General features: G+C 35.1%; 1 protein-coding gene across 6 annotated transcripts in view; it reads left to right on the top strand.

Moving 5' to 3' along the window:
- Positions 1-13,804, top strand: part of MEF2A (myocyte enhancer factor 2A) — a 165,400-nt gene that overhangs the window by 69,942 nt on the left and 81,654 nt on the right. For all 6 annotated transcript variants that reach the window (XM_030317490.1, XM_030317493.1, XM_030317495.2 and 3 more), the window contains one exon: positions 3,038-3,228. In XM_030317490.1, the coding sequence (XP_030173350.1) occupies positions 3,175-3,228 (54 nt within the window). In that variant the 5' untranslated portion in view covers positions 3,038-3,174. The remainder of the gene's footprint in view (positions 1-3,037; positions 3,229-13,804) is intronic.

A 13,804-nucleotide genomic window follows, 5' to 3' on the forward strand; every position in this document is an offset into this window, starting at 1 on the left:
TTACATGAAAAAGTCAACTGTAAATCTTACTATTGCTTTTAAAGTTAATCTTTATTTTATTTTATTTTTTTGGCTACTTTTAAGGTCTCTCTGTGGCTGATCTTTCTTTGTGTGTGTCTCTCTTTCCCTCCACCCACCTTTTTTTCTCTGATATGCCTCAGTTGTGGTTTTCTTTGTATTTGTTTCGCTTGAGTGTTTGTAGATCTTGGATGTCGTTGGTAAGTTTTTAACTATATGTCTTTAAATATTTCTTCCCCTTCTGGGACACTAATTACATGTATTTTGGATCCATGTTTTACTGTTTTTTCACACTTCTGTATTTCCCATTTTCATGCCCTTTTGGGCTTCAGTGTAGGTGTTTTCTTCTTTCCTATCTTCTGGATTATTGATTCTTTCTTCAGCTGTATTCTACCTATTGTTAAACTCATCATTTTTTTAATTTTTTGTCTTCAGTATTGTGCTTTTCAGTTCTGTTTTCTATGCTTTTAGCATTGTATGGTAATATTCTTTTTTTTTTAATTCTTTGAACACATTTACTTATTTTAAAGTTCTTTTCTCATAACACCATTATCTGGATCTACTGTGGGTCTAATTGTATTGCCATTTTAAAATCTTAGTTTTCAGTCAGGTCTTAACTGGTTATTTTTTTACTTTTAGACATATAGAAATCATAAAATCATTTGAATTTCTAGATGATACTATCTTTTTTCCTGGTAAGATTTACTTTTGCTAACATCTTTTCAGAAGATTTAACTGGCATGAGGCTAAGCTAATCACACTACATAGCCCAGATCACCTTAATCTAATCAGTGAATGAGATGATCTGAAGCTATACTGCCCTTGTATGGCCTGGTCTATTTCTAGTTTACCTTTTTACTGAGGGCATAGTCCTTTGGATCCCTCCAGAATCCTGGTGTGTTTACTGGGGCTATTCCTTGGTAGGCCCTAAATCTGTTTTTGTATCCCACCCATAGATCTCTTGAAACCTCTGTTTAGCTTCTCAGCCTCTCAGTCAATGTTCTAAGAATCTGCAAATGACTAGAGGGATATATAGTCTGAAGTGTGGTCTTAACCTATTTCTTCCAGATCTCAACCCTTCAATTCTGCCTTAAAAGTTCTCCAGTGATTTTAAACAGATTAATTTTCTTCTTTTTTTCTCATTCTTAGAATAAGTTGGTTTGAAGTAACCTACTCAACCATTGTCAAAAGCTAAATGCTCAGATAATGCAGTGCTGCATATACCTTATAGGCATTAGTGTTGAAATGTAGGAGTGTTTATGTTGCCTACTGCACTGCAAGTTTTTGTAACGGTAATTGGATGCAGCTTGATCTGTTAGGGAACATGATTTGAATAAGCTGACTTTTATTGGTTTATATTACGGTCTCCTGAGAAAACAAAAACATTCTACAGCACAGCTGCTTGTTTGATTGGTTCCCACCAGTGACTTGCCATCCTTCAGTTTCTCTGTTTTCTGCTTCCTCTTGTCACAGGGCTTTTGCACATGCTATTCTCTCTGACTAGTGTGTACACTCTCATACTCAGGTTTGGGTATGAGGCACATTCTCAAGGAAGCCTTCCCTAACTTGTGAATTTAGGTCAGATAAATGAACTTCCTCATTTTGATTTGTACAGATTCATTTATATATAGTTTGGTTAATGTCTGTTTTCCCCTACTAAACTGTGAAATCTGTGAGATCAGAAATCATGCCCCCCCCCCCACCTTTTTGGACCATTTTACCCTATGTGCCTAGTACAGTGTCAGGAAGTACATTTTTTTGCAAGTACATGATCAATTAATAGGTTATCACTTGTTAATAGATGTTCAATCAATGTTTACGTGAATGGAGAAATGAGTATGAGGGAAGATATGTAAGAAATGCCATGCTTGTGGTAATAATGGTACTGATAAGAATTGAAAAACTCATGCTTTTGAGCAAAAGCCAGGTTTAATCAAACATGGATTTGCTGGGCAGTACTATTGAAGTTTTATGGATATACATGCACAGTATTAAAAATACTTTAATAGAATTCCACTGAGCATTTATTATTGTGAATGTTTTAGCATTTGTCTTCCATGCCCTTATAAATATTTTATTATGTAAGTTTTGGAAACATTAGGTTTTTGACAAAACTATTATTCAGAACATGACAGATTATATCATTGCCAGTCGTTCAATTACAGAGATAAATGGAATAAAAAAATCCTGTTCTTGAAGGATTCATAGTCTCAGAGGAAAATGGACTTGGAATTTGTCATACACATACCCACAAAGTAAGGTGCTATCGTTTACTCTATCAGGGGGAAATGAATCTTGACTGATTAGGAGGATTTTATTAAATGGCTAAAGGAACAGTATTTCATTTAAGTGGATATTATTATGAAATCGTATAGTGCCTTTGTGGGTTGACAGATAGTAATTTTGGTGGTGGCTAGGACAGTTTGCAAGAATAGTGTGTCAAGGTAGATTGGGGCTACCCAGATCATCTTTTGACATGGAGGCCATCAGAAACTTTCAGGGATTTTCTATAATGTTAAAGAGAAGTTTTGGAGCCAGAGTCCCTGAGTTCATATTCCAAGCTCTGCCCTTTACTGTGTGTGACTTTAGAAACATTACTGAGCATCTCTGTGCCTCAATATCCTTATTTATACAATAGAGATGGTAATTGTAACTAAGAAGATTTCAGTTTGGATTGAATGAGTTAAGACATGGCAGGTACTTAGAAAAGTGCCTGGCACATAGAAAAATCCCAGTAAGCATTGGCTCTTGTTGTTGCTATTATTATATGCATTGAGAAAAACTCGAAGGTTATAATTGTACTCTTTTCAGCCAGAGCTAGAGGCACTAAAAGATTCAAGAGATATTTTAGGTGTAAAGTTAACAAAGCTTCAACTTAATTACCAATTTTATATAACCAGGAATTTCAACTAATAATGCTGCCCATGTGCAGCATAGAAGCAGGTTTGAAATTTGTATAACATTTTCATGATTTGCAAACTTATAGAACTTAAATTTTCTAATTTGTGTTTTCTTTTAGATCTTATAGAAAATTTCAGCTGTAGCCCTTGGACTAGAAGCTGAAATAATAGAAGCTGTGTACGATGCATTAGGGTATTGAAGAAAATTAATTTTGAATTAAATATTTGGAATATAAGGAAGGAAAGGTGACTGAAAATGGGGCGGAAGAAAATACAAATCACACGCATAATGGATGAAAGGAACCGACAGGTAAATGAAAATTTTAACTTATTTATTTAATTGATGTGAATATTTTTTAAAAAGGATCATAGGGTAGATTGGTTTGAATTTTTCTTAAACTTAATTTCAAGTCTAAATATTTTTATTTCCAAACTAAATAAAAAATTTTAATAAACATTTTAGCTTGTCATGTGTCTTAAACTTTTTTTCCTTATTGTAGAAAGCATAGATGTTAATTATAGGAAACAGGGGAAAAAGAAGAAAAGCAAGATCACTGTAGTCCCACTGTTACTGTCAATTATGTAGATTTATCATAATATATTTGTTTATGTATTGGTCATTATTATAAATTATCACCTCTATTTTCATAATTAGGTAATACCTAAGTTAACTGTAGTTATCAGTGCATGTGTTTTGGTCAGTTAAATTTTCTGGTTAACCAAGAAATAAAATTCTTTTTCTAACTCATCACAAACATTTCTAAAGCTTTTATGTATTTATCTCAGTTTTAATTGATAAAACATACCAAACCTAATTTTCAGCACCAATGTCAATAAACTCTTACAAGTATTCAGGATAATTATAATAATACTGATATATGAAGTGAAGACCAGAAGTTGTAAGAGTTTAGAGCAGGGATTTGCAAACTATGGACCATGGTCTGGTTGGCTGTTTTGATAAATAAATCATTAGAACACTGCCATGTGCATTTGTTTACCTATTGTCTATGGCTGCTTTCACATTACAACGACATAATTGAGTAGGGGCCCTGGAGACTGCATGGTCCATAGGCCTACAATCTTTAGTCTCTGGCCTTTAAGAAAAAGTTGCCAAGCCCTTGGTTTAGAAAAAAGAAGGAAAATGGTTTCATAGAATATTGTAAATGAACTAGTATTCAGAGCATATGCAGGAGGGAGAGATGCTGTCTCTGGAAAGGTTGCCTGTTTGGGGAAATGTCTAGAAAAGCTGGTTTCTGGAAGCTTACCAAGAACAGAACAGTATTAAAGATATGTTCTGCAAAGTCTGAGTAGTAATTCACTTGGTAATACAGTTATAATTGTAGACAAAACTCAGCTGAGCTGCTAGTAGAGAAGTTAGTGGAAGTGATTAGAGTTGCCTATAGACCAAATTAAAGAGAACCGTTGTTTCATCTAATGAAGATTCTTTAGTTAGAGGGTAAGGCTCACGCAGTATGATTCTTTATGAAGGTTGATAAAATAGGGAAGACTGATAAAATAACCATTCCATCATTCCAAAGGGATGGTTCTAAGCAAGGTTGCAAGTAAATGTCCCTTCATAAACTTGAAGATTGTGACCTGTAGATGAGGCACATCTCTACACCTTATATTGTGTGTGAAACACACACAATATAAATGTAAAATATGTTTATTAGGGAATAACATAAAAGCAGAAACTGGCAAAGCACATAACATTCCTTAGACTCTCTTTATCCCTTAGAGAGTCGTGTTTAAATTCAGCATAGGTACACTGGATCTACCAGTGGAAAAGACCCCACATGTTTAGAGGAATATGACGAATAGGAAAAGGGGAGCTAGGATTATGTAAGTAACAGTGTAAAGAATTTGTTAATTAAGGAAATGATCTTGTTTAAAAGATGGAGGCTGCCACTATAACTCAGCAACTACAGTTAGCCTATTAATATGTTGAATTTACCTGCTAGGTCATCTTCTTGCCAAGCTGCCAAATGGGGCAAGGGTGTCTGAATGTTTTCTTAGATGATTTTGGCCAAGAATGCAGAAAAGAAACAGAATAGGTAGTTGGGCAATTGATTTTTCAGATTTGATTAGGCATAGACATAATTTATCATTTTGAATTTGTGGATTCTGAGTTAAAAGTTCCATTATTCTTGCATTAAAATGGGAAAAACGTTTCTGTGCAGAAGAGAATTTATGTCATTTATTCATCCACATTTGAATACCTACGGATTCTGGGAGAGACTGTGTTAAGCACTGGGAACTCATTAAAAATATATAGGCAACACAAAAGATTTAACTATATGGTAAACAGAAGGTAAGCTTAGGTGATGGGAGAGTTTATGGAAGGAAGCACCAGCCTCTGGTTGGGGTAGTTCAGGGAGCAGTACAGAAGGAGGTACAGCATATACAGGTTTTAATGATTGGATTTTTTGAGCTAGTAAGATAAAATCACACTTCAAGTCTTTAGAACAGTGAATGAAAAATCTCAGTGGTGACACTATCATGCACTTAAAGAGCTGCTTCACTTCACTTCCACTTGGAAGCTTTCATTCACTTCACTTCCATTTGTGTTTGTCCTTCTTGGTGTAATACACTTCTATTTAACAAGTAAACTTTGTATTAAAGTATAAAGAAAAGAACACAAGTCCTAAGTGTGGCTGAGTGAATTATTGCAAAAAGTACATGGCCATGTAGCCAGCATATCCCAGTGCACCACCACCACAGAAACTCTCTTTGTCATGTCTCCCCAAGTCATTACCTCTCTGCCCCACTAACCTAACTTCTGACACATAGATTTATTATGCTTGTTGAGTTTATGTGAGCAGCATGTGTTCCTTTGTGCAACATCATGTTTGTGAAATTAATGTTACTGTTGCATGTCATGTAGATATATTTGGTACATTTTCATTAGCAAATAATATTCCATTGTGTGGATAGACCACAACCTATATTCTTATTTTTTCTATCGTAAATGGACTTTGGGGTTGTTTTCTATTTTGAGACTATTATGAAGAGTGCTCTTTTGATTAGTCTTATGTGTGTGTTTGGTACACATGAACATTTGGGTATATTCCGAGGTGTACAGGTTAAGTCAGAGTATACCTGTGATCAGCTCTAATAGCAAGAGTTTTCTAAAGTGATTGTGCTGATTTATAATTTACACTAACGGTGTGTGAAAGTTTCAGCTGCTCTAAATCTTCACCAATACTAGTTTTTATCCCTTTCCTTTTAGCTATTATGGTAGGTGAGCAAAAGTAACATTTTAATTTTAAGTTTCTGTGATTTTTGATGAAGTTGATCACTTTTTCATATTTTTTATGAAAAGATGTTTACTGTTTACTTCATTTTTTCCCCCTAGTGGGCTACCTGACTATATTTTTCTTATTAATTAGTATACATTCTGTGTATAATATGATGTGAGCGTTTTGTTCATTATGTACATTACAAGTAACTTCTCTCATACCATGGCTTGCCTTTTCACTTTTTCATTTTTCTTTTAATGTTGTCCAGTTTGCCTTCCTTTTTTTCCTTTATGGTTAATGCTGTTTGTGTTACGTTGAAGAAATATTTACTTATCACAAGGCCATGATGATTTTCTTCCTATGCTTTTTTCTGTTTTTTACCTTTCATGTTTTGGATCTGTTACCCATTTGGAATTTATTTTTGTGTGTGATTTGAGGTTTGGGGGTCAAGATTTGTTTTCCTGATGGATATTCAGCTGACCCAGTACAGTTTATTGCAAAAACCATCTTTTCTTCACTGCTTGCCTTTGTCATGAATCAAGTAATCATACACATGTGGGGCTGTTTCTTTGGAGAAATATCTATTCAAATCTTTGCCCAGTTTTGCTTTTTATGGAGTTATATCATCTTCGTTCTGAAAAGCTGTTTTCATTGGTTATAGATTTCTAGGTGGACAGTTAATAGTCTCTTGATACTTTAAAGCAATTGTCTTTTAACTTCTGTCACTGACATCAATTTCTTTGGAGAGACCAGCTTTCAGTAACCAACCCCCCCCCCCCCCCCACTTTTTTCAAGATAATGCATTTTCCCCCCTCTGGTTACTTTTAAGATTTTTACTTTTTCGTGGGTAGTAAATTTTTTATTGTGCTGTCTTCAAATATTTTTTGTGCTGGATTCTTTCCTCCTCTGGGATTCCAGTTACATGTAACTTAGTCCTTTTGACTATGTCTCATATATTTCTTATGCTTTTTTTCTCCTAGAATTCTTACTCTTTTTCTCTGTCCTTCCCCCTGAGTGTCTTGTAGCGAATGGCCTGTTTTGTAGTAATCTGTTTTCTGTGCTCTAGTAATCTTTTACTTAGTTTTTTTAAAAATTAGCTATTAAAACACCTAGTAACAATTTCTAGTATTATGTTTTCAATTATAGAATTTCTTTTTGTTTTTCTTTTTACAGATTTCAGGTCTCTGGTGAAATGGCCCATCTTTTCATGTATTTTATCCAGTTTCCACTATTTTTTGGAAAATACTAATCATAGAGTTTTTTTGTCTGCTAATTCCTATATCTGGATTACCTGTAGCGTCATATGTGATCACCTTTTCTCTTTGTTTTCAAATATATGGTCATTTTTTCTGACATGTCTTAATGGTTTTTTATGAGCTATTAGACACTGTATATGAAAGATATAGATATTCATTATTGTACTTTCCTGCAGAAATGATTTAACCTTCCCTCTTACCATTGAAATTAGGTACTGAGTATCTTAGACCAACTAGAGATTGACCTGAGTGGAAGCTAGGCTGCAGTTTTGATGAAGCTTTTGGTTGCCCTTAAAGGAGGCTACTTTTGGGAGTAGTCTTTCAAAGCTTTCAACATTGATACCAGTGTGTTCTTGGGGCCCAGTCCTTGGAGCATTTCTTAAATTTCTTGTTTTCTCAGCATTGGAAGCTTACAGAAAACTCCACTCTACTTTTTTGAGGCTTTCTGCTTTTCTTTTTAACCTCCTACCCCATGCAGCCTCAGACTGACCACCTCAGCTTCTACTCCTCCCTTCTCACTAGTTTATTGACCCCTGGAGTCTTCAGTTTTGTGTTTTCAAAACCTAGGACAAAAGCTCTGTATCAGAGCTCTGTATCCACTGTGCAAACAAAGGCTGGAAGCTTAGTTGCCCTGTAACCAGCATCTGTAAAGGCCGGTAGGGGAAAAGCTGCCACAGAACACTGTTTTACATCAGGCAGGTTCTCACCCCTCTAGAATCTTGGCATCGTAAATCCTTCTTCCTTCAGCAACTTTCTAGGGTCTTTAAACAGATCTCTTTTGTATTTTATTTTGTTTATCTGGTGGATCTCAGTGAGTTCTTTGGTCTTCTACCAGTTGCTCTATCTTACCTAAAAGCAGATTTGTCAATTTCTTTCTGTATTTTATTAGTTTAATATGTACTGTTTTATATATTTTGAGACATTTCATTAGGCTCATACATATTTAGAATTGTTCTACCTTCTTGGTCAATTTTTCAATATATTCTCAATATATTCTCTATGGTCAATGTTTCAATATATTCTCAATATATTCTCTATTCTCAGTGAGGCATGCTCATCTTAAATCTACGTTGTTTTACGTTAATATAACTACACCTTTCTTTTAGCTAATATTTTCTTGATATGGTCTAGTTCTCTGCATTTGCTTTCAGCCTTACTGTGTCCTTATGCTTTATCTATATATTTTATAAGTAGCATATGGCTGGATTTTTTTAAATCTAGTCTGATCATATTTCTTGACTTGCCAGTGTACTTGGATTTTATTCTTTGGTATTGTTTGTATATGTAGACTATTTTATACCATCTTAACTGACTTTAATTTGTCAGAGGGCCTCAGGCATCAAAAATGTCACCATCATATCACTCCTTGTATCCTTCAAGAACTCCTCAGATTACAGCTTTACACTGAGTTCCCCAAGGAACAGAACATTGGAAGAAGATCTACTTTCTCTAGATGGAAATCTACGAACCCTGCAGGTTTTGATTAAGAATGGTTGGGAAATCAGTGCCAAAGGTTAGTCCATTCCTGCCTGTGTTTTTTTGACTCTCCTGTTAAACAGTGCTTCTGTGATGCTCTGATGTTACTCTAGAGGACATTTGTTTGCACCAGCACTGCTGCCAATCCCTGTTATGAAGTGGCAGGCATTGAGTGTCCCAGGAACGAAGAGGAGAGTTACAAGGCTGAACCACAGCTGTTCTTTTTAAAATTTGTCTTCTTATAACCCTACCGGGGGGTTCTTATTCAGGGTACTGGCCTCCACACTTGACATTCCTCCCCCCCCCCCCCCCCCCCCAGCCACCAAGTACATATTCCAGCATAATATGGGGTTTCTGACACTTTTCTCCACTATTCCTTACGATTCATAATACTTTTAGTTCCACTGGGTTAATTCCGAGGGAGGTAGATCCTGTATCAACGTGTTCTCAGAAATCTGAATTGGCAATTTTTCATATTGTTAAAATTAGTAGTTGTATTCTGTTCTGTAATCCTAATTTCCACAGTTATTTAATTGTAGTTCTAAATAGAAAGGATTCATTGATTATCACTGGTCCTTTACTGTGGCTTTTGCATTCTTTTGTTGTTTTAATCTGTTTCCTGGTTTATGGATTCACTTAGAGAATTTTTTAGCACCACTCAGTGCCATGTGGCATTTTAGAAGCTGAGTATGTATGCAGCATTGACCAAAACTGAAAAAAATCCAGTGTCTTTCAATTTATATTTTACTTAGATGACTGGACTTTTTCAGCAAGTAGTTCTATTTTGTTTTTTCTTCCAAGAAGAGCTTATGGGTGCTATACTTCCTGAGTACTTTTATGTTGAGAGTGTTTGTTGCTTTATACTTGAAATATGACTTGGGTAGGTATAATGAATTCTAGGACCCCATTGCTTTTCCCTAGAACATTGCAGAGATGATTTCAAGGTATTCAGCTTTGAGCTTTGCCAGTATCAGACTGAGTATGTATTTCTCTTCTCCTAACAAGTGACTTGACATTTAGTAACTTAACCAAAATATGCCATGAGTTTTGATTATTTATCGTTTGTGTGTGCATGGAAATTATGTGCCTTTTCAATATTTTGGTTGTTTTGTTTTCTTTCATTTGGTATGGCTATACTTTTTTTTTGTTTTGTTTTTTTGGAGAGAGCTCAGGAGCTAGAAGAGGCAGGGGAGAGGGTGGTGTTGAGAGGGAGGGAGAGTATATATCTTAAGCAGGCACCACGTTCAGTGAGGAGCCTGATGTGGGGCTTAATCCTATGACCCTGGGATCATGACCTCAGCCAAAACCAAGAGTCAGATGCTTAATAGACTAATCCATCCAGTAGTGAATCACTACAGTGTAGTGATTCACCAGTTCCGTATATTACTCAGTACTAATCAAGAAAAGTGTACTCTTATCTTTTTTTTATTTTTTTTTTAATGTTTATTTATTTTTGAGGAGAGAGAGACAGATTGTGAGCATAGGAGGGGTAGAGAGAGAAGGAGACACAGGATCTGAAGCAGGCTCCAGGCTCTGAGCTGTCAGCACAGTGCCTGATGTGGGGCTCAAACTTACAAACCGTGAGATCATGACCTGAGCCAAAGTTGGACACTTAACCGACTGAGCCACCCAGGTGCTCCAAAGTGTACTCTTATCTTAATCCCTTTCACCTGTTTCACTCATTCCGTGCCCCCCCCCCCCCAGCCCCCGCTGGTGACCACCTCCCTGCTGGTGACCATCTGTTCTCTATAGTTAAGAGCCTGTTTTTTGGTTTGTCTCTCTTTTTTTCCTTTGTTGTTTTGTTGTTGTTGTTGTTGTTGTTGTTGTTGTTGTTAAATTTTTTCTTTGTTAAATTCTACATGTGAATGAAATCATATGGTATTTGTCTTTCCCTGACTGGCTTATTTCGTTTAGAAATATACTTTCTAGATCCATCCACATTGTTGCAAATGGCCAGATTTCATTCTTTTTTCATGGCAGAATAATATTCCATAGTATACATATACCAAACCTTCTTTATCCATTCATCAATCACTTGGGCTGCTTCCATAGTTTGTAAATATTGCTGCAGTAAACATAGGAGTGCATATATCCCTTCCCCTTTGAATTAGTGTTTTTGTATTCTTTGGGTAAATACACCAATAGTGTGATTATTGGATTTTAGGGTAGTTCTGTTTTTAGTTTTCTGAGGACCCTCCATACTGTCTTCCACAGTGACTGCACCAGTTTGTATTCCCACCAAGAGTGCATGAGGGTTCTTTATTTCCCCCCATGTTCTTGCCAATGCTTGTTGTTTCTTGCATTTTTTATTTTAGCCATTTTGATATCTGTGAGGTGATTATCTTATGGTGATTTTGATTTGCATTTCCCTGATGATGAGTGATGTTGAGCATCTTTTCACGTGTCTGTTGGCCATCTGAATGTGTTCTTTGGAGAAATGTTTGTTCATGTCTTTCGCCTATTTTTTAATTGGAGTATTTGTTTTTTGGGTGTTGAGTTGTAAAAGTTCTTTGTATATTTTGGATATTAACCCTTTATAGGCTATGTCATTTGCATATATCTCCTCCCATTTGGTAGGTTGTCTTTTAGTTTTGTCAGTTGCTTCCTTTGCTATGCAGAAAGTTTTTATTTCTTCCAATAGTCCCAATATTTATTTCTCCCAATATGTCCCAATAGTTTATTTTTGCTTTTATTTCTCTTGCCTCAGGAGACATATTTAGAAGGATGTTGCTATGACCAATGTCAGAGAAAGGCACATGCAAAAGAATGAAACTGGACCACTTTCTTAGACCATACACACACAAAAAAACTCAAAATGGATTAAGGACCTAAATGTGAGATGTGAAACCATAAAAATCCTAGAAGAGAGCACAGGCAGTAATTTCTCTAACATGGTTTTATTTTTAAACAAATATTTTTTCTTTTCCAATTGTTCTGTGCTTTTTTAGTATTTATTATCTGTTGACCATATCCAACATCTTTATTCATTTTAATGTTTTATTTTTGTTTCAATTCTTTGAATTTCCTTACTGTGGTTTTTATCTGTCATGATTTTTTTTTTCCCTGATTCTTTTCTGAGTGATACTGGCTTACTTTTTAGGTCATTATGCTATCTCTTACCTTTAGCAATGATCTTAGGTACAAACTAGCAAAGGAGACTTCTCTCTCTCTCTTTTTTTTTTTTTGGTTTTACATCCCCTAATATTCTGTACTTAAAACAGGGTCTTTATTGGTTTTCTTCCCCCACTTCTTTCAAGATCTTACCTCACTTTTGAATCTTACAGCACTAATCAAAGGATCTTTGGCTAGACCTTCACAGGGCTGTGACATTGTTACTTTTGTGAAGAATCTCATTTGTATTTAAATTTCTCCAGTTTGGCAGATAAAAATTTATGCTTTGGAGGCCTTACTTTTTCCTTAAAGAAAACCCATAGTTGGTCGGTCGATCATTCATTCATTCATTCATTCATGTTTTTAGTGACTTACAAGAGGAGTAAACATGGTTTCATTCTTCCATTTCGAATTGAAAATAAATATTTCTCTTGAACTTAAAATAACAAATTTGTCCTTTTAATGAAATTTCGATCTTCAGCTTAAAAATAGCCCTTGTCTTGGAATAATAAATTAAATATTAACTTGTAATTAGGTAGTCTGTATTCTCTAAGTAGCTGAATTTTAGGTTATGTTACCTGCTTCATGTGAAATTTATGAGCTGAAATGTAGCTGTATTGCCACATTACTAATTAACAGTATACTTATTAGGAGACTGATACTCACTTTTAGATGTGTTGTAAAGCTGAATTGAGAAGGAAAATCCCTGCATGACAACCAAAAACTTGTAACTGCAAACTCTAAAGTAGGGGCAAAATATATTTTCTTGCTTTGTATCTTGTTATTTTGGTATAATCTAATCTCCTAGGCAGAATGGTTTTACCTTAAAAAGTAATCAGTATCCTTTCCTTCTTTTTCCTGTTTTCTCCCACTGAATTCCATTTTCTTTTTGTTAGCTCCCAAAATCTATTTGTAAAAACAAATATTTCAATAGATGTTGAGATTTTTTTTATCCAACTTGTAATTTGTGTTTCATGCTGAGAATTTGAAAATATCAAATGTAGGCCAGTATTCAAAAATAGTTCATAAAAATTATTTTGGATATGTGGTACAACTTTCATATAAATAAGTACCACACAGGCTGGACTGTTTTGGCTAATTAAATTTTCTAGTCAAATGAAAGTTTTAATAAAAAAAACTTTCAGGGCGCCTGGGTGGCTCAGTCTGTTGAACTCAGGTTAGACTTGGCTCAGGTCATGATCTCATGGTTTATGGGTTTGGGCCCTGTGTTGGGTTCTGTGCTGACATCTCAGAGCCTGGGGCCTGCCTCATATTCTGTGTCTCCCGTTCTCTCTGCCCCTCCCTTGCTCATGCTCTCTCAAAAATGAATAAACGTTAAAAAAAATTCAAATTAAAAAAAACTTTTTCTCAACCCTGATTTCAGTCAGCTCACTAGCAAACAGGATATTTCTGTGGTTATGTCGTATGTGGTGCTTTGTGCTTTGTATACTGAAAAATACAAAGGAAATACAAGGTTTTAAGAATTTTAAGGAGATTAGATCTCTATAAAATTAGGAGAGTAAAGTAGTTAAATACTAAGACGTGCAGATAGAAAATTCATTTGATGTTCCCAAAAGGAAGAAAACAGACACCTTGCCTAAATTTAATGAAAACTTTTATACTACATTTTAATTTTTTCATGCTACATAGGAAATGAAATTTATTGAAAAATAAGGAACATCTTTGAATTGTACAGTGAAATGCATTTTCATTGTTGCTTCTCTTTTACATGTATACATTATAGCTGTAATGTAATAGTGTAGTCAATTAATTTTATGCCTGTGAAAAAAGTTTGTGGTCGAAA

Source organism: Lynx canadensis, chromosome B3 (genome assembly GCF_007474595.2).
Source record: "Lynx canadensis isolate LIC74 chromosome B3, mLynCan4.pri.v2, whole genome shotgun sequence".
NCBI lineage: Eukaryota > Metazoa > Chordata > Mammalia > Carnivora > Felidae > Lynx > Lynx canadensis.